This window comes from Leptonychotes weddellii, chromosome 13, assembly GCF_054177405.1.
Source record: "Leptonychotes weddellii isolate Sample4059 chromosome 13, ASM5417740v2, whole genome shotgun sequence".
In the NCBI taxonomy this organism is placed as follows: domain Eukaryota; kingdom Metazoa; phylum Chordata; class Mammalia; order Carnivora; family Phocidae; genus Leptonychotes; species Leptonychotes weddellii.
This window is the reverse complement of record NC_138381.1, coordinates 75,981,302-75,998,261: the sequence shown is the minus strand read 5'-3', so window position 1 is coordinate 75,998,261 and position 16,960 is coordinate 75,981,302. Positions and strand designations below refer to the sequence as shown.

At 39.7% G+C, this 16,960-nt stretch overlaps 1 protein-coding gene across 6 annotated transcripts in view; it reads right to left on the bottom strand.

Annotated features, from left to right (window-relative positions):
• Positions 1-16,960, bottom strand: part of KNTC1 (kinetochore associated 1) — a 100,031-nt gene that overhangs the window by 18,533 nt on the left and 64,538 nt on the right. For all 6 annotated transcript variants that reach the window (XM_081802326.1, XM_081802321.1, XM_081802322.1 and 3 more), the window contains 13 exons: positions 16,132-16,204; positions 15,458-15,525; positions 11,641-11,921; positions 10,872-11,044; positions 10,346-10,443; positions 9,771-9,909; positions 9,219-9,275; positions 8,203-8,366; positions 7,106-7,210; positions 6,586-6,714; positions 5,864-5,980; positions 4,942-5,051; positions 1,840-2,044 (listed from right to left, as the gene is read on the bottom strand). In XM_081802326.1, the coding sequence (XP_081658452.1) occupies positions 1,840-2,044; positions 4,942-5,051; positions 5,864-5,980; positions 6,586-6,714; positions 7,106-7,210; positions 8,203-8,366; positions 9,219-9,275; positions 9,771-9,909; positions 10,346-10,443; positions 10,872-11,044; positions 11,641-11,921; positions 15,458-15,525; positions 16,132-16,204 (1,719 nt within the window). The remainder of the gene's footprint in view (positions 1-1,839; positions 2,045-4,941; positions 5,052-5,863; positions 5,981-6,585; positions 6,715-7,105; positions 7,211-8,202; positions 8,367-9,218; positions 9,276-9,770; positions 9,910-10,345; positions 10,444-10,871; positions 11,045-11,640; positions 11,922-15,457; positions 15,526-16,131; positions 16,205-16,960) is intronic.

The following is a 16,960-nucleotide window of genomic DNA, read 5'->3' as shown; positions in this document are numbered from 1 at the left end:
TGGGAAGCCTGATTCTGCCTCTCCCACTCCCCCTGCTTGTGTTCCCTCTCTCGCTGTGTCTCTATCTGTCAAATAAATAAATAAATAAAACTTTTAAAAAAAGGCAGACACTTAACTGACTGAGCCACCGAGGCATCCCTGTAAGATGTTTTAATTAGAATTCTATGTCTTTTTTAAGATTTTATTTATTTATTTGACAGAGAGAGACACATTGAGAGAGGGAACACAAGCAGGGGGAATGGGAGAGGGAGAAGCAGGCTTCCCACTGAGCAGGGAGCCCGATGCGGGGCTCGATCCCAGGACCCTGGGATCATGACCTGAGCCGAAGGCAGACACTTAACAACTGAGCCACCCAGGCGCCACTAGAATTCTATGTCTTCCATTTAAGATAGAAAAAGTATAATAGGAGGAAATGGACCTTTTCTTGGAAATGATGTAACTGAAAGTGTGGACCTCCAAGCAAAAGTTTCTCAAAGGATTGCATTCTTGCTCTAATCATATACTGAAATGCCAAAATTAATTGGGTGGCATCTATATATGTTCATAAAGAGAAAGGAAGTATTCTCTTTGTTCTTTGTTTCTGCCCATACACCATTACTTTTTTTTTCCATTTCTTAAATGCCAAATAAAGTCACAAGAATAACAACACTGAACTAAGTGGGAAGATGATTTCTGTAGTACCTAGAACTTTTGAGCAAGTCTATATTATTTCTAGTTGATTTTCAGGCAAAATATAAAACTGAAGTATTTCTTGTAGTCTTATAATCCTCTTCACCCTTCCATCCACTTCTACTCCCCCAAGAAACTACCCTTCAACCTAAAAGTTTTAATTCTCATAAAGATCTCCTAAGAAAATAATCAGACAAGAAGGCAAATATGTATATATATGAAGATTTTCATTGTAACAACTTATTTTTTTAAAATATTTTATTTATTTATTTGACAGAGAGAGAGAGAGAGAGCAGGAACACAAGCAGGGGGAGTGGGAGAGGGAGAAGCAGGCTTCTCGCGGAGCAGGGAGCCCGATGCGGGGCTCAGTCCCAGGACTGTGGGATCATGACCTGAGCCGAAGGCAGATGCTTAACAACTGAGCCACCCAGGTGCCCCTCACTGTAACAACTTATAATAGTGAAATGTACAATTTAAATGTCCATCCATAAAGGCCTGGTTAAATACAGTATGTTTCTTCCACACCATGGAATAATACATATTATTAATACATATTAAAAATGAGGAAGATGTGTATTGTCATAAAAAGAGAGTAACAGGATAGGATATTTAGCCTACGATAGTCACCAAACTACTAACATTTTTATCTATGGGAATGGGGTTATAGAGAAATGTCACTTTTTAATTTATACTTCTACTTTGATCTTTTCAAAGAATGTGTACTATTTTCAAAAATCTGAAAAAAAAGGGCTATTTCTGGGGATACCCGGGTGGCTCAGTTGGTTAAGTGTCTGCCTTTGGCTCAGGTCATGGTCCGAGCCAGGGTCCTGGGATCGGGTCCCGCATCAGGTTCCCTGCTCAGCAGGGAGCCTGCTTCTCCCTCTCCCTCTGCCTGCCGCTCCCCCTGCTTGTGCTCTCTTGCTCTCTGACAAATAAATAAATAAAATCTTAAAAAAAAAAAAAAAAAAGGTTATTTCTTTTTTCAGAAAAAAAAATCCAGAAAATTATTGTATTAAATTATTAAAAAGATAGAAATCTAAAATATCAAAATTGAAAGTTTTAAAAAATATAGGACTTGCATTTCCAGCTTGTTGCTCAACGTCTCTAAATAGACTAAGAGTAGGAGGGACGGCTGGTGTGGCCCGATACATTCATTTCCCATTCATCTACCTTGTGGAGTATCCCGCTAAGACTGATGACCAAATCTTTTGTGCTTCTCAGTAGAGGAACCATTTCCAGGGCTTTGGCCAGGAGTCTGGGGTGCTGCTGCTTTGCGGACTGCGCGCTCGCGTCTCCCTGGCTCTGGCTGGCACTGGTGTGTAGCAGTGTTTCGATGAATAGCTGGAGAGCTGCATCACAGTCTAACTGAAATGTGCTAAAAGAAGTATTCCATTACACATTAACTTCCCCGCATGCGTGGGTGTCCATACAATTTCTCCCCTACCCGCTCCCGTCACTGGACTCCAATAACCCTCTCATTGCTCAGCCTCATTATCAGATCATATACCTGCCATCAGAGTTAATTACTGCCTTTAAAAAATCAGATCTTGTTCTTGGCAGCCATGTTGACACGGCACAATACCGGAGAGAAATTTGTAATAAAATTGAAAATATTTAATTCCTTTAATAGGGCAATTCCACTTTCATACACTTCGCAGAAGTCGCCAAGATATACATATATGGATGTCCACTGCAACAACTGTTTGTCATATTTAAAAATTGAGAACCACTCAATCATCCATCGATACGGAGCTAGTTAAATAACTTATTCATACAAAGGAATACCAGAGTTCAAGAGCTATGAGGAAGGGCTATATGTACCAGTCTTATAAGACATCTTGCTAAGTGAATGATACATGCTACAAAATGGTTTGTAAAGTATGATTCTGTTTTTGAGGAATTTAAAGAATGCATGTTAGCATTTGCATAGGGGAAATAAAAGAATATAGGCCAAACTCTTTTAACAGTGATTATTCCTGAAGGGTGAGACTATGTGGAACTTTGATTTTAATATGTTCCATCTGAATTAGAAAAATAATAAAGACTTAAAAATTAAGAATGAGATTAATATAGACAGAGACAATTCCAATGTCTTAAGCCCTATCAATAAGATGGTAGTTTAGGGGCGCCTGGGTGTCCCAGTCGGTTAAGCGGCTGCCTTCAGCTCAGGTCATGATCTCAGGGTCCTGGGATCGAGCCCCACGTCGGGCTCCCTGCTCAGTGGAGAGTCTGCTTCTCCCTCTCCCTCTGCCTGCCTCTCTGCCTACTTGTGCTATCTCTCTGTCAAAAAAAAAAAAAAAAAAAAGATGGTAGTTTAAAATCTTTTTTTTTAAAATTAATTAATTTATTTATTTGAGAGAGAGAAACAGCATGAGAGGGGATAGGGTCAGAGGGAGAAGCAAGCTCCCCGCTGAGCCGGGAGCCCGATGTGGGACTCGATCCCAGGACTCCGGGATCATGACCTGAGCCGAAGGCAGTCGCTTAACCAACTGAGCCACCCAGGCGCCCAAAAAAAGATGGTAGTTTAATCTGCTGCACAGAATAACTGAAATATCAAGAAAAGCTTTAAGAAGGACCATTTTAAAGTCATTCCCTGAAATTCTAAAGGCCATCTAAATTTATTCAGCTGGACTCCTTGGGGTAAAAGTGTCACTATCACACAAATACAAATCATCAATGCCACACAAGCAACAAGAATGTGAAATGAACTTGACATTATTCTAGCTATTTACATCTCAGAAAAGGGCTCAGTACAACAAAACCACACGCCAAAATCTACCAGGAGTTCAAATTAATAAACAAGACAGTGTGTGCACCCCATTCTGGATTTGTAGCAGTCCAAACTGAAGAATGGCATGGTTTTGTTATTTCAAAGTACAGTTAGTTGGAGCTACTTAGAGCTAGGAGCAGTCCATAGTTTTTGACTTTCAGGTTCAGGATGGTGGCAGCCAGGGTACTCACTAACCTCTCCTCTGTCCACAGGAAGACCTGCCTGGTGAGGAATTGTGCTCTTAACAGTAACTCAGACTTCACTCATCTGTCACCAACTGGATGAGGGTTATAGCACTGTTGGTATTTTAAAAGCTGTCACTTATTATTTGACCTTGAGCGGGTCACCTAATATGGGGTTTATTTTCTCATACATAGATTGGTGAGAATATGCAATAAAAATTGTAAAAAATTAAATGGTGGTATGTGTGAAAGAACTTTGAAACTGATAATGTGACAGCAAACTGGTCATCCTACTTATTAAATAAATGCCTGAGATTATTTATTCCTACTCATCACACTGAACTGTTATCTATAAACAAAACATTCAGTCTTAGTTTTCTCTGCTCACTTATTATTTTTAAAAATTCTCCCTAAATCATATTTTTCATTATGTCTTAATTTAAGATGACCCTGCCTGAGTTAATCTGATTTATAAGTTCAATTGCTCATAACAATATTCTTTTTTTTTTTTTTTAAAGATTTTATTTATTTATTTTGAGAGAGAGAGAATGAGAGACAGAGAGCATGAGAGGGAGGAGGGTCAGAGGGAGAAGCAGATTCCCTGCTGAGCAGGGAGCCCGATGCGGGACTCGATCCCGGGACTCCAGGATCATGACCTGAGCCAAAGGCAGTCGCTTAACCAACTGAGCCACCCAGGCGCCCCGCTCATAACAATATTCTTAAACTTTCCTGAACATGGGGATCATCTGGAACTCCTTCTTATTAAGGATTAGATTCCTGGGCCTCGGTCCAGATCTGCTCAGTCAGAACCACTGGGGAGGGGCCCAGGAATCTGTATTTTAGACCAGGTGCCCCATCAGGTACCCCAGGTGATGCTCATCATGAGGCAAGTTGGGGAAACACTTAGCAGTGAACTTAAAGGGTGATAACTTAAAAGAATTTAATCTGGTTCTGGAGTTTACTCAGTTTGGGGATAAACAAAAGTAAACATCAGAGGTCCATGGACCACATGGAATAATCAACTTTAGGGGTGCCTGGGTGGCTCAGTCGTTAAGCGTCTGCTTTCGGCTCAGGTCATGATCCCAGAGTCCTGGGATCGAGCCCCACATAGCGCTCTCTGCTCAGCGGGAAGCCTCCTTCTCCCTCTCCCACTCCCCCGCTTGTGTTCCCTCTCGCTGTGTCTCTCTCTGCCAAATAAATAAATACAATCTTTAAAAAAAAAAAAAAGGAATAATCAACTTTATTATTGTGTTCTTGCAGTAAGGACTTCCAGTATGTTAAGCTAACAGCAAAAAATACCACTAAGTTTTAAAGAATTACCAGCAATATTCCAGAATGAGACTTGTGTCCATATCTATATTCTCCACGAGAGCTTTAATGAGGTCCTTCTTGGTGAGAAAATGTTGCCTGAAAACTGGCTGGAAAGAAATCTAGAAATAAAAAGAGCAAAACAAAAATCCCAGTAAAGTAAAATGTACTAGAATAAGGCGCCATGGTGATTTGCCTTTTTATAGAGAAATATTTTTCTAGACTTCTCCAACTTTTTGTTTTTTTAATCATCCTACTCAACTTGACCATCATTCTGAGATTTCAGGTATATATTTGGCTATGGGTCCAATATCTCTCTTAGTCACACTAACCTGTGGTTCTTCATCAGTCAAGCTGATGAAACTTGTTGTTAGCGATAACCAGTCCCATTGCTGCATACGAATTAGGCTTCAAAACACATACCATTTCTGCAGTGATTACATTCCTGATAAGTCTACTATTTGCGAATAAGGTAAAATGGTTTTCATGCATAGTGTAACGAAAATAGGGTTTTGTTTGTTTTTACAAAGTGAAAAATGACTTTTCCCTAGTAGGAGTTCTTAAACCTTGGTATATCTGTATATACATTGATGTTGTCTTTAACCAAACAGCAGCACAAAAGTAGAGGCTAAAGGCTAGGTCTGAAACACCTTAGATGTTAATGCTAGATATATTTCTATAAATGAGAAAGCTAAGCACATAAAAATGTCAAGCCCCTTTGAATTTCCTTGAAAATATAGAAAAAAGGAAATGAAGCAAACGGTCCTTATTTGTTTGAAAACACCAATGTATATACTTAATGTAACTAAAATCTATGAGTCCACAATATACATCCTTTCTCTGAAGAAAAGGACAATGAGATCTTTGTTTTAACTTTTCCTGAGGAAAATCATCAGAATGGATGAAACTTCATGGCACTCCAAAGAATACTCACACCAAGTTTGCCAAGACGAATACCCCACCGGGCATCAGTACTGAGCTCACGGAACTTAAGCTCCGTTTCTATTTCCTGATAGAGCCTGGCCAGCTGAGAGCCCACCAGAGATATTGCCTAAAAAATTAAAATATAAAATTCAGTTGCAAATAGAATACATTCTAATACCTTTTAGATGAAACCCAATAATAAAAATCATAACCTCTCTTTGTGATAACAGGGTGGAATGTTACATATTGCTTGATACACAGTCATTATTCAAACAATAGTTAGGTCACTCAACTTTTAGTATGATGTCATAAATTTAGTCTGGCTTTCCTTCAAAGAAAAGGCCAAATTTTGGTTATCCTGCAAACAAAACCCCCACAAAAAGCAAATTTTAAAACAATATCCAAGAGAAGTTTTGCATCTGTCAAACTTGTCCTACAAAAAGAACAGGCTCATGGGTCTAAGATTTTAAAATAAGTATAAGAAATCAAGTTCTATGGCTGCATACATATTTAAGAAATTAAAAATATAATTCTTTGGGTTGAGCAAAGCTTATAACCTGCATACACATTCACCCGGTGAGCCACTAGTCAAGGAAAAGCTGGTAGAAAGTAAGCGAGTAAGCTCGACATTTCTTTTGCTTAAGTCTTTAAGATCTGGGCAAAACCATTTCATTTCTTCCCCTAAATGTTTTAATACTTAAAGAACTGAGGCTGTTCTTCCTTCGGTCATACCAAAATTTTGTCATAATTATGCCATGCTTTATCTATGAGCTTCCAGAGATTTTCAAACACTTCTTTTTGGGGTAAGAGAGTGCAGTAACCCAAGGCCAAGTCAAGATCCACCAGGCGACAATTAAACACCTATCAGAAGAAAGCATCAAGAGAAGAACATTCTTTACAATCAAAACAAAATTTGGTCTCTGAAGGCTTGTTACTAAATTTAATTATAGACCCTAGGAAAGAATAACTGTTCCATGAAAAGTTATTTAGAGTAACTCAGTTCCAACTTGTTTGCTTCATTTTAACATCCTTTATCATTATCATAAATTTAAGGAAACAACTCTAACAAGTTCTACATAGCATGGAACTCCTACTTTCTTCTCCCCTGTGTGAAAATTCCATCACTTCTCTTCAAACCCCCAACACCGCCTCCCCCTCCCTCACTCTTATCCTCATTGAGAAATCAGAAGCAACCAGAAGAAAGGAGAAAAAAAAAAGAGAGAGAGAGAGCTTACCAAGAACAGATACTCACTTTGTGCAATAATGTTGTAGCATTTCCCCTGATAAATGTAACGGCTTTCTCTTTCAATTCCATAACAACATGCTTTGATTTAACTAATGTAGCCTCTCCAAACAACTTTTAGAAAAGAACAAAAGAATCTTTAGGTCCATTTCTGTCTATGCATCATTCTGAAAACTCTCCTCAAATACTAAGGAACTTTGAAAATTCATCATTATATGCAAAATGTGTTGGCATTTAATTTACGATGACAGACCATTACGGCTGGAGGCGGGGGGTGGAACTGACTGGGAAGGGGCAAAAGGAACCATTTAAAATATTCTCTATCTTGATTGTGGTGTTGGTGACATGGTGACTACATTGGTTGACACACTAAAAATGTGCAATTTTGAAAGTTACACTTAAATTCTTTTTTTTTAAAGAATCTGTTTATTTATTTGACAGAGATACACAGTGAGAGAGGGAACATAAGCAGGCTTCCCGCTGGGCAGGAAGCCCAATGCGGGGCTCGATCCCAGGACCCTGGGATCTTGACCTGAGCTGAAGGCAGACGTTTAATGACTGAGCCACCCAGGCGCCCCAAAGTTAATTTTTTTAAATTGGCATTTAATAAATATCAATAGAACAGTAGAAGTGAATACAATTCTCCCTGAGACTAATCTCATAAGCATGTTATCAACAGGTACTTTGTCTTCTAGACTCTTTTCAATGATGCTGTCAGGTAATAATTATAATAATTTGGGTCACAGTAAAACAAACAGCAGATAGAGTTTTGACCTAATGGGGTCACTGGGTTTGGAATAAGATGACACACCACTGCAACCTAAAACCTCAGATGACTGATTTCACCTCCCTCAGTCTGCTTCCTTATTTGCAAAATGGAGACTCTCTGGGTTGTTGTCAAGATTGAGTATGAAAAGAGTACAAGAACCCTGAACTATACCCAAATCTCAGTAGCTGCTCAACAAATGTTTCCTAAATCTGACAAATTATCATTGTCCTTGCTCCAGAGCCAAACGAGAAAATGCGGACTCCAAATTCCTTTGTTTGGCAGTGCTTTTGTATCTATATTCATTCAAAGTGAAAGCATTTTGTTCTCAAAACTGTACCTTTCCACTCAGACTGGCATTCATGAAGCTTGACGCAGAGTGCTGAAGACAGGTACCAAATGAACCAATGACAAATCTTAGGGCCAGCTCCCACTGGCTAGATTCCTGAAGGTTCTGGAGCAGGGCAGAGATGGAGTTTATAATAGGTAAAATAAGATTGTCTCCTGTGAAATGATAAAAGTATTTTATTTCAGTAAAAGTACTTTAATCCATTTAGATTTTTTCAAAGAAAGAAAGATCCTATTACTGAAAATTGTTTCTAGGGACAGCCTATGTCTTCAATGGAGTTGATGGTCATAGAATTGGTTCTCAAAGTGAGTAAATGAGAGAATTAACATGGGCTTGTTTTAAGCCAGAAAATAAGTTTGATTGTAACTTGTCTATTTTGAGATGCTTAAGTCATTAGCTGAAAAAAACGCACTTCTCCATTGGGAAGACCAAATTTATGAACTGATACATAAAAGTTACTGTTATAAGCCAAATGAACTTTCCTGACCCTCTGGAAGAACAATATCGTAACAGTAATAACTAAGTAACCACATCAAGAACATTAAGACAGACTTGTATCCAAGATTTCAAGGAATTTCTATATTGGTGTATTTATAAAATCGTAACACAACAGTGTACATTTCTTTTTTTTTTTAAGATTTTATTTATTTATTTGACACAGAGAGAGACACAGTGAGAGAGAGAACACAAGCAAGGGGGAGTGGGAGAGGGAGAAGCAGGCTTCCCGCCGAGCAGGGAGCTCCATGTGGGGCTCGATCCCAGGACCTGGGATCATGGCCTGAGCCCAAAGCTGACTCCTTTTTTTTTTTTTTTAAAGATTTTTATTTATTTATTCATGAGAGACAGAGAGAGAGAGAGGCAGAGGGAGAAGCAGGCTCCCAAGGAGCAGGGAGCCCGACGTGGGGCTCGATCCCAGGACCCTGGGATTATGACCTGAGCCGAAGGCAGACGCTTAACGACTGAGCCACCCAGGTGCCCCAACAGTGTACATTTCTGATGTCAAATACCTTCATTAATAGAGCGGTATGGTAAACTTGTAGAATCCAAGGAATGTCTCTTGCTTTCTACAAAAGAGAGTAAAGTACATAAACTAAATAAAACAACTCGCTCATATTCCAAGAGATATTTAAATATTGTGCTATTATCAAATAATGTCCTAAAGTAAACTGCCAAAAATTTAAGTATATAGAAAAATACACAGATGAGTGTACAACCTGATAAAGTGAATACATCCATATAACAGCACCTAAAGCAAGAAACAGAACCTTACTAGCACCTGAAGCCCTGTCTTGCCCCCATTCCAGTCATAACCCACCCCTAAGGTAACCTAACCAGCCACTCCCCTGATGTCCAACAGCACGGCTTCCTTGTAGCCTGTCCTTGAACTTTATGTAAATGAAATCAGACAGTATGTCTTCTTTTGTGTCTGGCTTCTTTTGCTCAGCATTATGCCTGCGGACTCACCATATTACCATGTGGGGTTCTAGTTCCAAACCTCCGCAGTTTAAACTTGCATAAGGCAGGAATACATGGAAAATAACAACACAAGTGACATTTACCAGTGAGAGGCACGAGTGATGCAATCAATTCATAAATCACCGGGAGCACCATCTGTGCCTCAAGTACTATCCCATCTTCACTGAAGAAGTCACTGTAAGACCACTCTTCATATGGATCTTTGTGAGTTCCGAAGGAGGTCTGAATACCAAATCACATGGAGATGACACAGTAAATACACTCCAAAACACAACCACCACCTTCACCAGGCAGAACCCGAGAGCAGATGTACTGGAGCCAAACGCAGTTCTGAGGGTCAAAACCAACCGTGGAGTCTATTTCTTCAGGTCTGTGGCTCATAATAACGCCATCTTAAATTAAACTGTTACTCCTAAAAGGAGGACAATATCCAGAGATGCCTGGCTTGAGGCCCAACATTTCAAAAGATAGTGCAACTTAAATTGGCCCATAAATGTGACTGGAAAATAGGTCTCATGCCCTTGAGATTTCCGGCCTCGAATAAGAAAACACAAGAGGTGGATTCGGTATTTTTGTAAGCTATGCAAGTGATTTAAAAGTGGTACATAAAGGATGGGTAGGGGTTTTGTTTAAGGAAAAGAAATGCAAAAGCAATTACTTTCATTAGAACTCCACAGTCATCCATTTGGCACTGTCTGGAAAGCTCTACTGCTGTTAAGGTATATTTACATAGTTCTAAAGCATCTAGTAAAAAATCTGAAAGAAAATGGAGAAAAATCATTACACTAATATTTCATGTGTTTGGAATAATGAAAACAGTCTTCAAGTAATCACCATTCAAAATTCTAAAGGCAGCCACATGGTAGACAGAAAAGTTTCCACAAAGCTCTGACTACCCTAAATAATGCAGTTCAACTTTTTTCTTCAGCTCGGCTGAGAAGATCGTAGATGGAGAGGCAAGGAATTTCACAGTCCCATCAAAGTGAGTATCAATAGTTGGAAATGACATTGTTAACACCTGTAAATATTTGCAAACAGTAATCCCCATAGAGGATCGATTATAACTGGCTCTTTATAAAATGGAGACAATGATCTTTTGTCCTTACAGCAACGTCCAATTGTACAAAGACAGCATGTGGAAGACCAGTATGAAACAAAACTATGTGTATCATAAATCTTGTCACCTGGGCTGCAGATGGTGGCAGCTTGGCAAGCTAGAGCATGTATTTCCGAAGGAAGATTGAGGCCGACAGGTGTTGCCATCGGAACGTCGTTAGCCACCATGTGACAAAGCTTCTGACACGTCAGAAACAGCAATTTTCCGGTGTCTGCGTTGCAGTGATACTTAAATAAGTCTCTGGAAGAAAGGATGGGTCAGAAGTTAGAGCACGCAGAGCAAATGCAAATGCATTTGCCTTTCTTGGATTAATATATGACCACCACCATCATTTAAAATGTCTTTAAGATGTATTCATGGTATCTAATGTGCTTCGTCTTCAAACTTATTTGGGACACCATCAACTGTCAGAGTGCAAAACAGTTAGGTTACCCAACAACTCCATGTGAGTTACTTGCCTTCTACGCTACCACTTTTTTTTTTTAAGAGAAGAAGAGAGAGAAAGAGAGAATGAGGGGCGATGGAGGGGCAGAGAGAGAATCTCAAGCAGACTCCACACCCAGAGTGGAGCCCAACACAGGGCTCGATCTCACAACCCTGAGATCACAACCTGAGCCAAAATCAAGAGTCAGACGCTTAACTGACTGAGCCACCCAGGCGCCCCCATGTTACCACTTTCTGACCCTGAAGCCCAAACTAGGCTCTGAGAGCGAGAAACCAAGAATGACTTCTGTGAAAATGAAAATGTCACTGGCCTGACCCTACCACCACAGAAGTCAAGGAAGCAAGTGTTCCTTGCTCCAGACAAGCCGTGCCTGCACAGGGCTGGGACTCACCTGCACCTTCTCAGTGCTGCGTCCAGATTCCCGTGGTTTAAGGCTCTCAAGGTCAGCTCGGCCTCCCGCTCTTGCACGGAAACCGGCAGCACCAGCGCCTGTCTGTGTAGCTTGGACTCAGCGCTGAGGCTCTTGTCCTCCGTAGCTGCAGGCTCTGCAGTGCCCCGGGATTTGTGTTTGGTCTGTGTGACTTCGTGAGCTTTGATGTACTGCTCCCGGAGCTCTGCGATCAGGGCACTGTTGCTGTAATCTCCAAAGGACAGGAAGACCTCGAAGTTCACCTAGCAAGGCAAGCAGGGCAGCATGTCCCATCTGTTCACTTCATCTATTGTTAAAAACCATTGGCAAGGCTCAAACCTCTCCTTATTTCTCCCTCAAAGACCACTCCCTTGTAAATTAAGAATTTAAGATTTTATATTTCAAGTTATGAAAGTAACGATATTATAAACAGTTTGGAAAATAGGAAAAGCCATTTTAACCCAGGATTTTGTGTCAACACTACTGACACCTTTTCTCAGTGTCAGATCATTCTCTGTTGTGGGGGAGCCCTGAAGAGCAGGAGAGACAGATTAAGTATTAGATTTGGGTGATTCCACCCTGGTGGCTCTAAGAACCCAGCTTTGCTCTTTTCTGTAATAACTCCTGGTTGGCTGCTAATTCCAAACCTAGAATTTATTTTTCTGACCCAATAAAAAAAATCCCACTGAGGCCCATGGAAGGATACCAAGAAGTAGCAAGTGAGTCAGCCCTTCTTCTTCTTAAGTAATCTCTATGCCCCATGTGGGGCTCAAACTCACCACCCTGGAATCAAGAGTCACATGCTCTTCCAAATGAACCACCCAGGCACCCCTAGACCTTCTGTTTTGATGCCACATTTAGAGCAAGGCTTCTCAATCTTGCCGGATCATTCTTTGTTGTGGGGGCTGCCTGTGCATTGCAGCGTCCCTGGCCACTAGCTACTGGAGGCCACCAGCACCCTCCTGGCACTACTTGTGACAACCAAAAATATCTTCAGACAGTGTCCCCTGGGCACAAACACACACCTGAGTTGAGAATTGGTTAACCTAATAAGCAGTGACCACTTGCTTGGTATTTCTTCTGAGTGTCTTTTACCAGCGTTTTGTGGCTACATGGATAATTTCATATATTACTTTCTCCAGTTAACACTATGGCTTTTCCACTTCATCACTACATAGATTCCACAAATATTACTATTATTTTTTAATGATTTATTTGAGAGAGAGAGAGCATGTGTGAGCTGGGGGAGTGGGGGCAGAGGGAGAGAAGCAGACTCGGCTGAGCACGGAGCCTGATGTGGGGCTCAATCCCACGACCCTGAGATTATGACCTGAGCCGATCAAGAGTCGGTTGCTTAACCAACTGAGCCACCCAGGCACCTCACCACAAATATTATTTTTGACTGTTGCATAACTTAATTTATGGTGCAGTCAATATTTATAAAATATAAAATTTTGAAACTGATGTTTTCCCCAAAATATCAGTGATCTTTCCCAAAGGGGATGCATCATGTAGAAATACTTATTTATAGAAATACATTCAGTATTTCCTATGTTTACTACAGATAAGATTCCTTATATGTTGCAGTTCCTGCCTTACCAGGAACCACAGAAACGTTTTTGCTTATATAACCATAAACTATCTCTGGAAAAATACACAAGAAACTGGTGATGGTGGCACCTAATGTGGGAAACTGGATAGGTGGGAGTGTCAGGATAGAAGGAAGACCTGTTCTGCACTATGTACTCTTTTAAAACTTTTTTTGATCAAAGAATTAATGCCTTATTGTTTACAACATGCAGTACAGAATTTTAGTAAGTTTATTTTTTATTGTGGTAAAATAAACATAACATAAAACTTACCATTTTAACCATTTTTTAAAACCTTTTTTTTTTTTTTTAAAGATTTATTTATTTGAGACAGAGAGAATGAGAGACAGAGAGCATGAGAGGGAGGAGGGTCAGAGGGAGAAGCAGACTCCCCGCCGAGCAGGGAGCCCGATGCGGGACTCGATCCCGGGACTCCAGGATCATGACCTGAGCCGAAGGCAGTCGCTTAACCAACTGAGCCACCCAGGCGCCCCTAAAACCTTTTGAATTATGTATCATCCATGTATAATCTAGTCAAAGATAAACACAGAAGTGATTAAACCAAGAGGTTTCTCCTTTTTCTTTTTTAAGATTTTATTTATTTATTTGACAAAGAAAGAGAGAGAGCACAAACGGGGGGAGTAGCAGGCAGAGGAAGAGGGAGAAGCAGGCTCCCCGCAGAGCAGGGGGAGCCTGATGTGGGACTAGATCCCAGGACCCCGGAATCATGACCTGAGCCAAACACAGTGGCCCAACCAATTGAGCCACCCAGGTACCCGGTTTCTCTTTTTTCAATGTGCATCTTTTCCCAAAGGAATGCAACTTCTGTGTAGAGTTAATACATTTCATGATTTTTAAAGGATATATATATATGTGTATATACATATATTTTTAGTGATCTTATTTTAACTGTTTACTGCTGCTCAGACAGTGCCAAATAGAATAAGCAAGGCTACTGGGGTAAAACAGGTGGGGTATGAGTAGTGGTTCAGGTGACTAGCTCACCATGCTCACTGCAGCACTACTCACAGAAGCCAAAAAGTAGAAACAACCCAAGGGTCCATCAACAGAAGAATAAATAAAATGTGGTCCATCCATACAGTGGAACATGATTCAGCCATAAAAAAGAACAAAGCACTGAAACCTGCTACACTGTGGATGAACCTTGAAAACATCATGCTGCCTGAGAGAGGCCAGACACAAAAGATAATTATTGTATGCTTCCCCTTGTATAGGAAATATACAGAATAGGCAAATTCAGAGACAGAAAGTAGATCAGAAGTTACCAGAAGCTGGAGGGAAAGGGAAGTGGGGAATTACTGCTTAATGGATAAAAATGGATAAAATGCATAAAAAGCAGAGTTTCTGCTGGAAGTGATGAAAAGCAGATAGTGTTGAAGGTCATATAACATTGTAATTAATGCCACTGAACTATATATTGAAAAATGGTAAAAATGGCAAATTTTACATTGTTACCACAATTATGAAAACTTAATAATATAATATACCCAAACCAATGAATTATACACTTTATTTTTTTCATGGAAGTTTTTTTTTTTTTTTAATTTTATTTATTTATTTGAGAGAGAGAGAGAGAGTGACAACATGAGCTGGGGGAGGGACAGAGGGAGAGGGAGAAGCAGGCTTCCCGCTGAGCAGGGAGCCCAATGCAGGATTTGATCCCAGGGTCCTGGGATCACGACCTGAGCCGAAGGCAGACACTTAATCGAATGAGCCACCCAAGTGCCCCGAATTATACACTTTAAATCGATGAACAGTATGGTATATGAATTATATTTCCATAAGGTTGCTTTTTAAATGACCAAGACAGAGAGAAGGAAAACCATTATGCTGTATTTAAAATTCCCAAAGGCGGTGGCGCCTGGGTGGCTCAGTCGTTAAGCGTCTGCCTTCGGCTCAGGTCATGATCCCAGAGTCCTGGGATGGAGCCCTGCATTGGGCTCCCTGCTCTGCAGGAGGCCTGCTTCTCCCTCTCCCACTCCCCCTGCTTGTGTTCCCTCTCTCGCTGTGTATCTCTCTCTGTCAAATAAATAAAATCTTTAAAAAAAAAAAAAATTAAATAAATAAAATAAAATTCCCAAAGGCTAGTACAGAAAATTTCAAGGACAGACTAATCATTTATGTCAAATTCATGATTAGTAATGTAATTAGTAAAGTAATAATGTTCAATATACCAACAACATCTTTACCTGTAAGCTAGCAACAACTTTAAATAGTTTCAGGATTTCTTCACATTCATCCTTCTTCTGTAGATTGTCTGTAATTAAATTTTTTAAAGTTATAGCAGACATCCAAATTCCCATATTATCAGAATTTTTGAAAGCTAAAATTTTAATTGGCTATGGTTTTCTTATCTCAAGTCTTTTCAGAAGCTTGAGGTAAGAGAATTTAAGTACAAAAAGAAATCTAATTATTCTTTCTGAAGGTAGAAAAGAGAAATTTATGGGTAACAAGAGAAATGACAATTTTTCTGAAATAAATAGTAGCTTTTTTCTCCAAGAGCCTTTCTTTGTTAATGTTTTACTTAAGTTCAAGTTTAAATAGGTTTTTGCCTGATCGTGGCCAAATAGTAACTGAGAAATATGAGCAATAAGTGCAAGGCACTGAAGAATCTAGTCTAGCCTTAAATAGCTTACTGAAGCATATAAGTCAATAAGATGATTTTAGATGCTTCTGTTTTTACACTAGTAATCAAAAGAATAAAGCAAGGAAGACTTTTCATGAGGAAAAATGAGTGGGATCAACGAAGACACTGAAAGCCACAAAAACCAGGGATAAGAACAAGGCCTGTCACTGATGCTCCTTCCTGAAAAAGGCAAGCTTCAGAATAAAACCAAGATGAGGGCAGAGAGGTACAATCTACCTTTCCGGATGTCACATAGTATTTTAAGAATGTCTACAGATGTCTTCGCTACGGACATTCTCCAGGCCTTGTCCTAAAAAGAAAAGTAGAAAATGAAATCTACTTCCTTTATTCGCCACTTCACTAGTACACATACAGACAAATACATAAAAGCCACAAAATCAGAAAAAAAAGTAAAAATGGCTGAAGAAATGGGAGGTCCATGTTAGAGGGAGTCAGGCAGCTGAGAAATGGATCATAACTGAATCACACAGAATGTAAACATGAAAAACACCAGTATGAACGCTTGGGTATATGATTTAGAAATACCAAGAATATGCAAATCTCCCAAATCACCTTTTGGCTACACTATAATTAACAGTCACTTGGGTTTCACTTTTTTTTAAAATAGTTTTTATGTATTATTTGACAAAACATTTGGCAAAATTCTCTGAAAAAGTTAAAAAGAACTGAAGTTGTTTAAGCGTAGAGAAGGAAAGTCTAAGAAATAATCATTATCTTCAAGACCGACAAGATTAAAATAAACAAAAAGACAAGAAAAATCAAAGAAGGAAAAGCTTTAATTAAAGACATGGTGTACATGAAACGCTTTGGAAGTGCCAGGTCCACACAAAGTACTCAAACATTTCCCTTACGGGGTACAGCTGGTAGTTAAGAATACGAACTCTGGTATCAGACAGAGTTTGAGTTGAGGTTCTGCCACTATGTAATAACCTTGCGAAAGTCATTTAACTCAAAATGTTAGTTTCTGAACTTAATCTATAAGGAGCTGACAATACGAACTATCTCACAACTTTGTTGCGAAGAGGAAGTGGACAATTCATTCAAA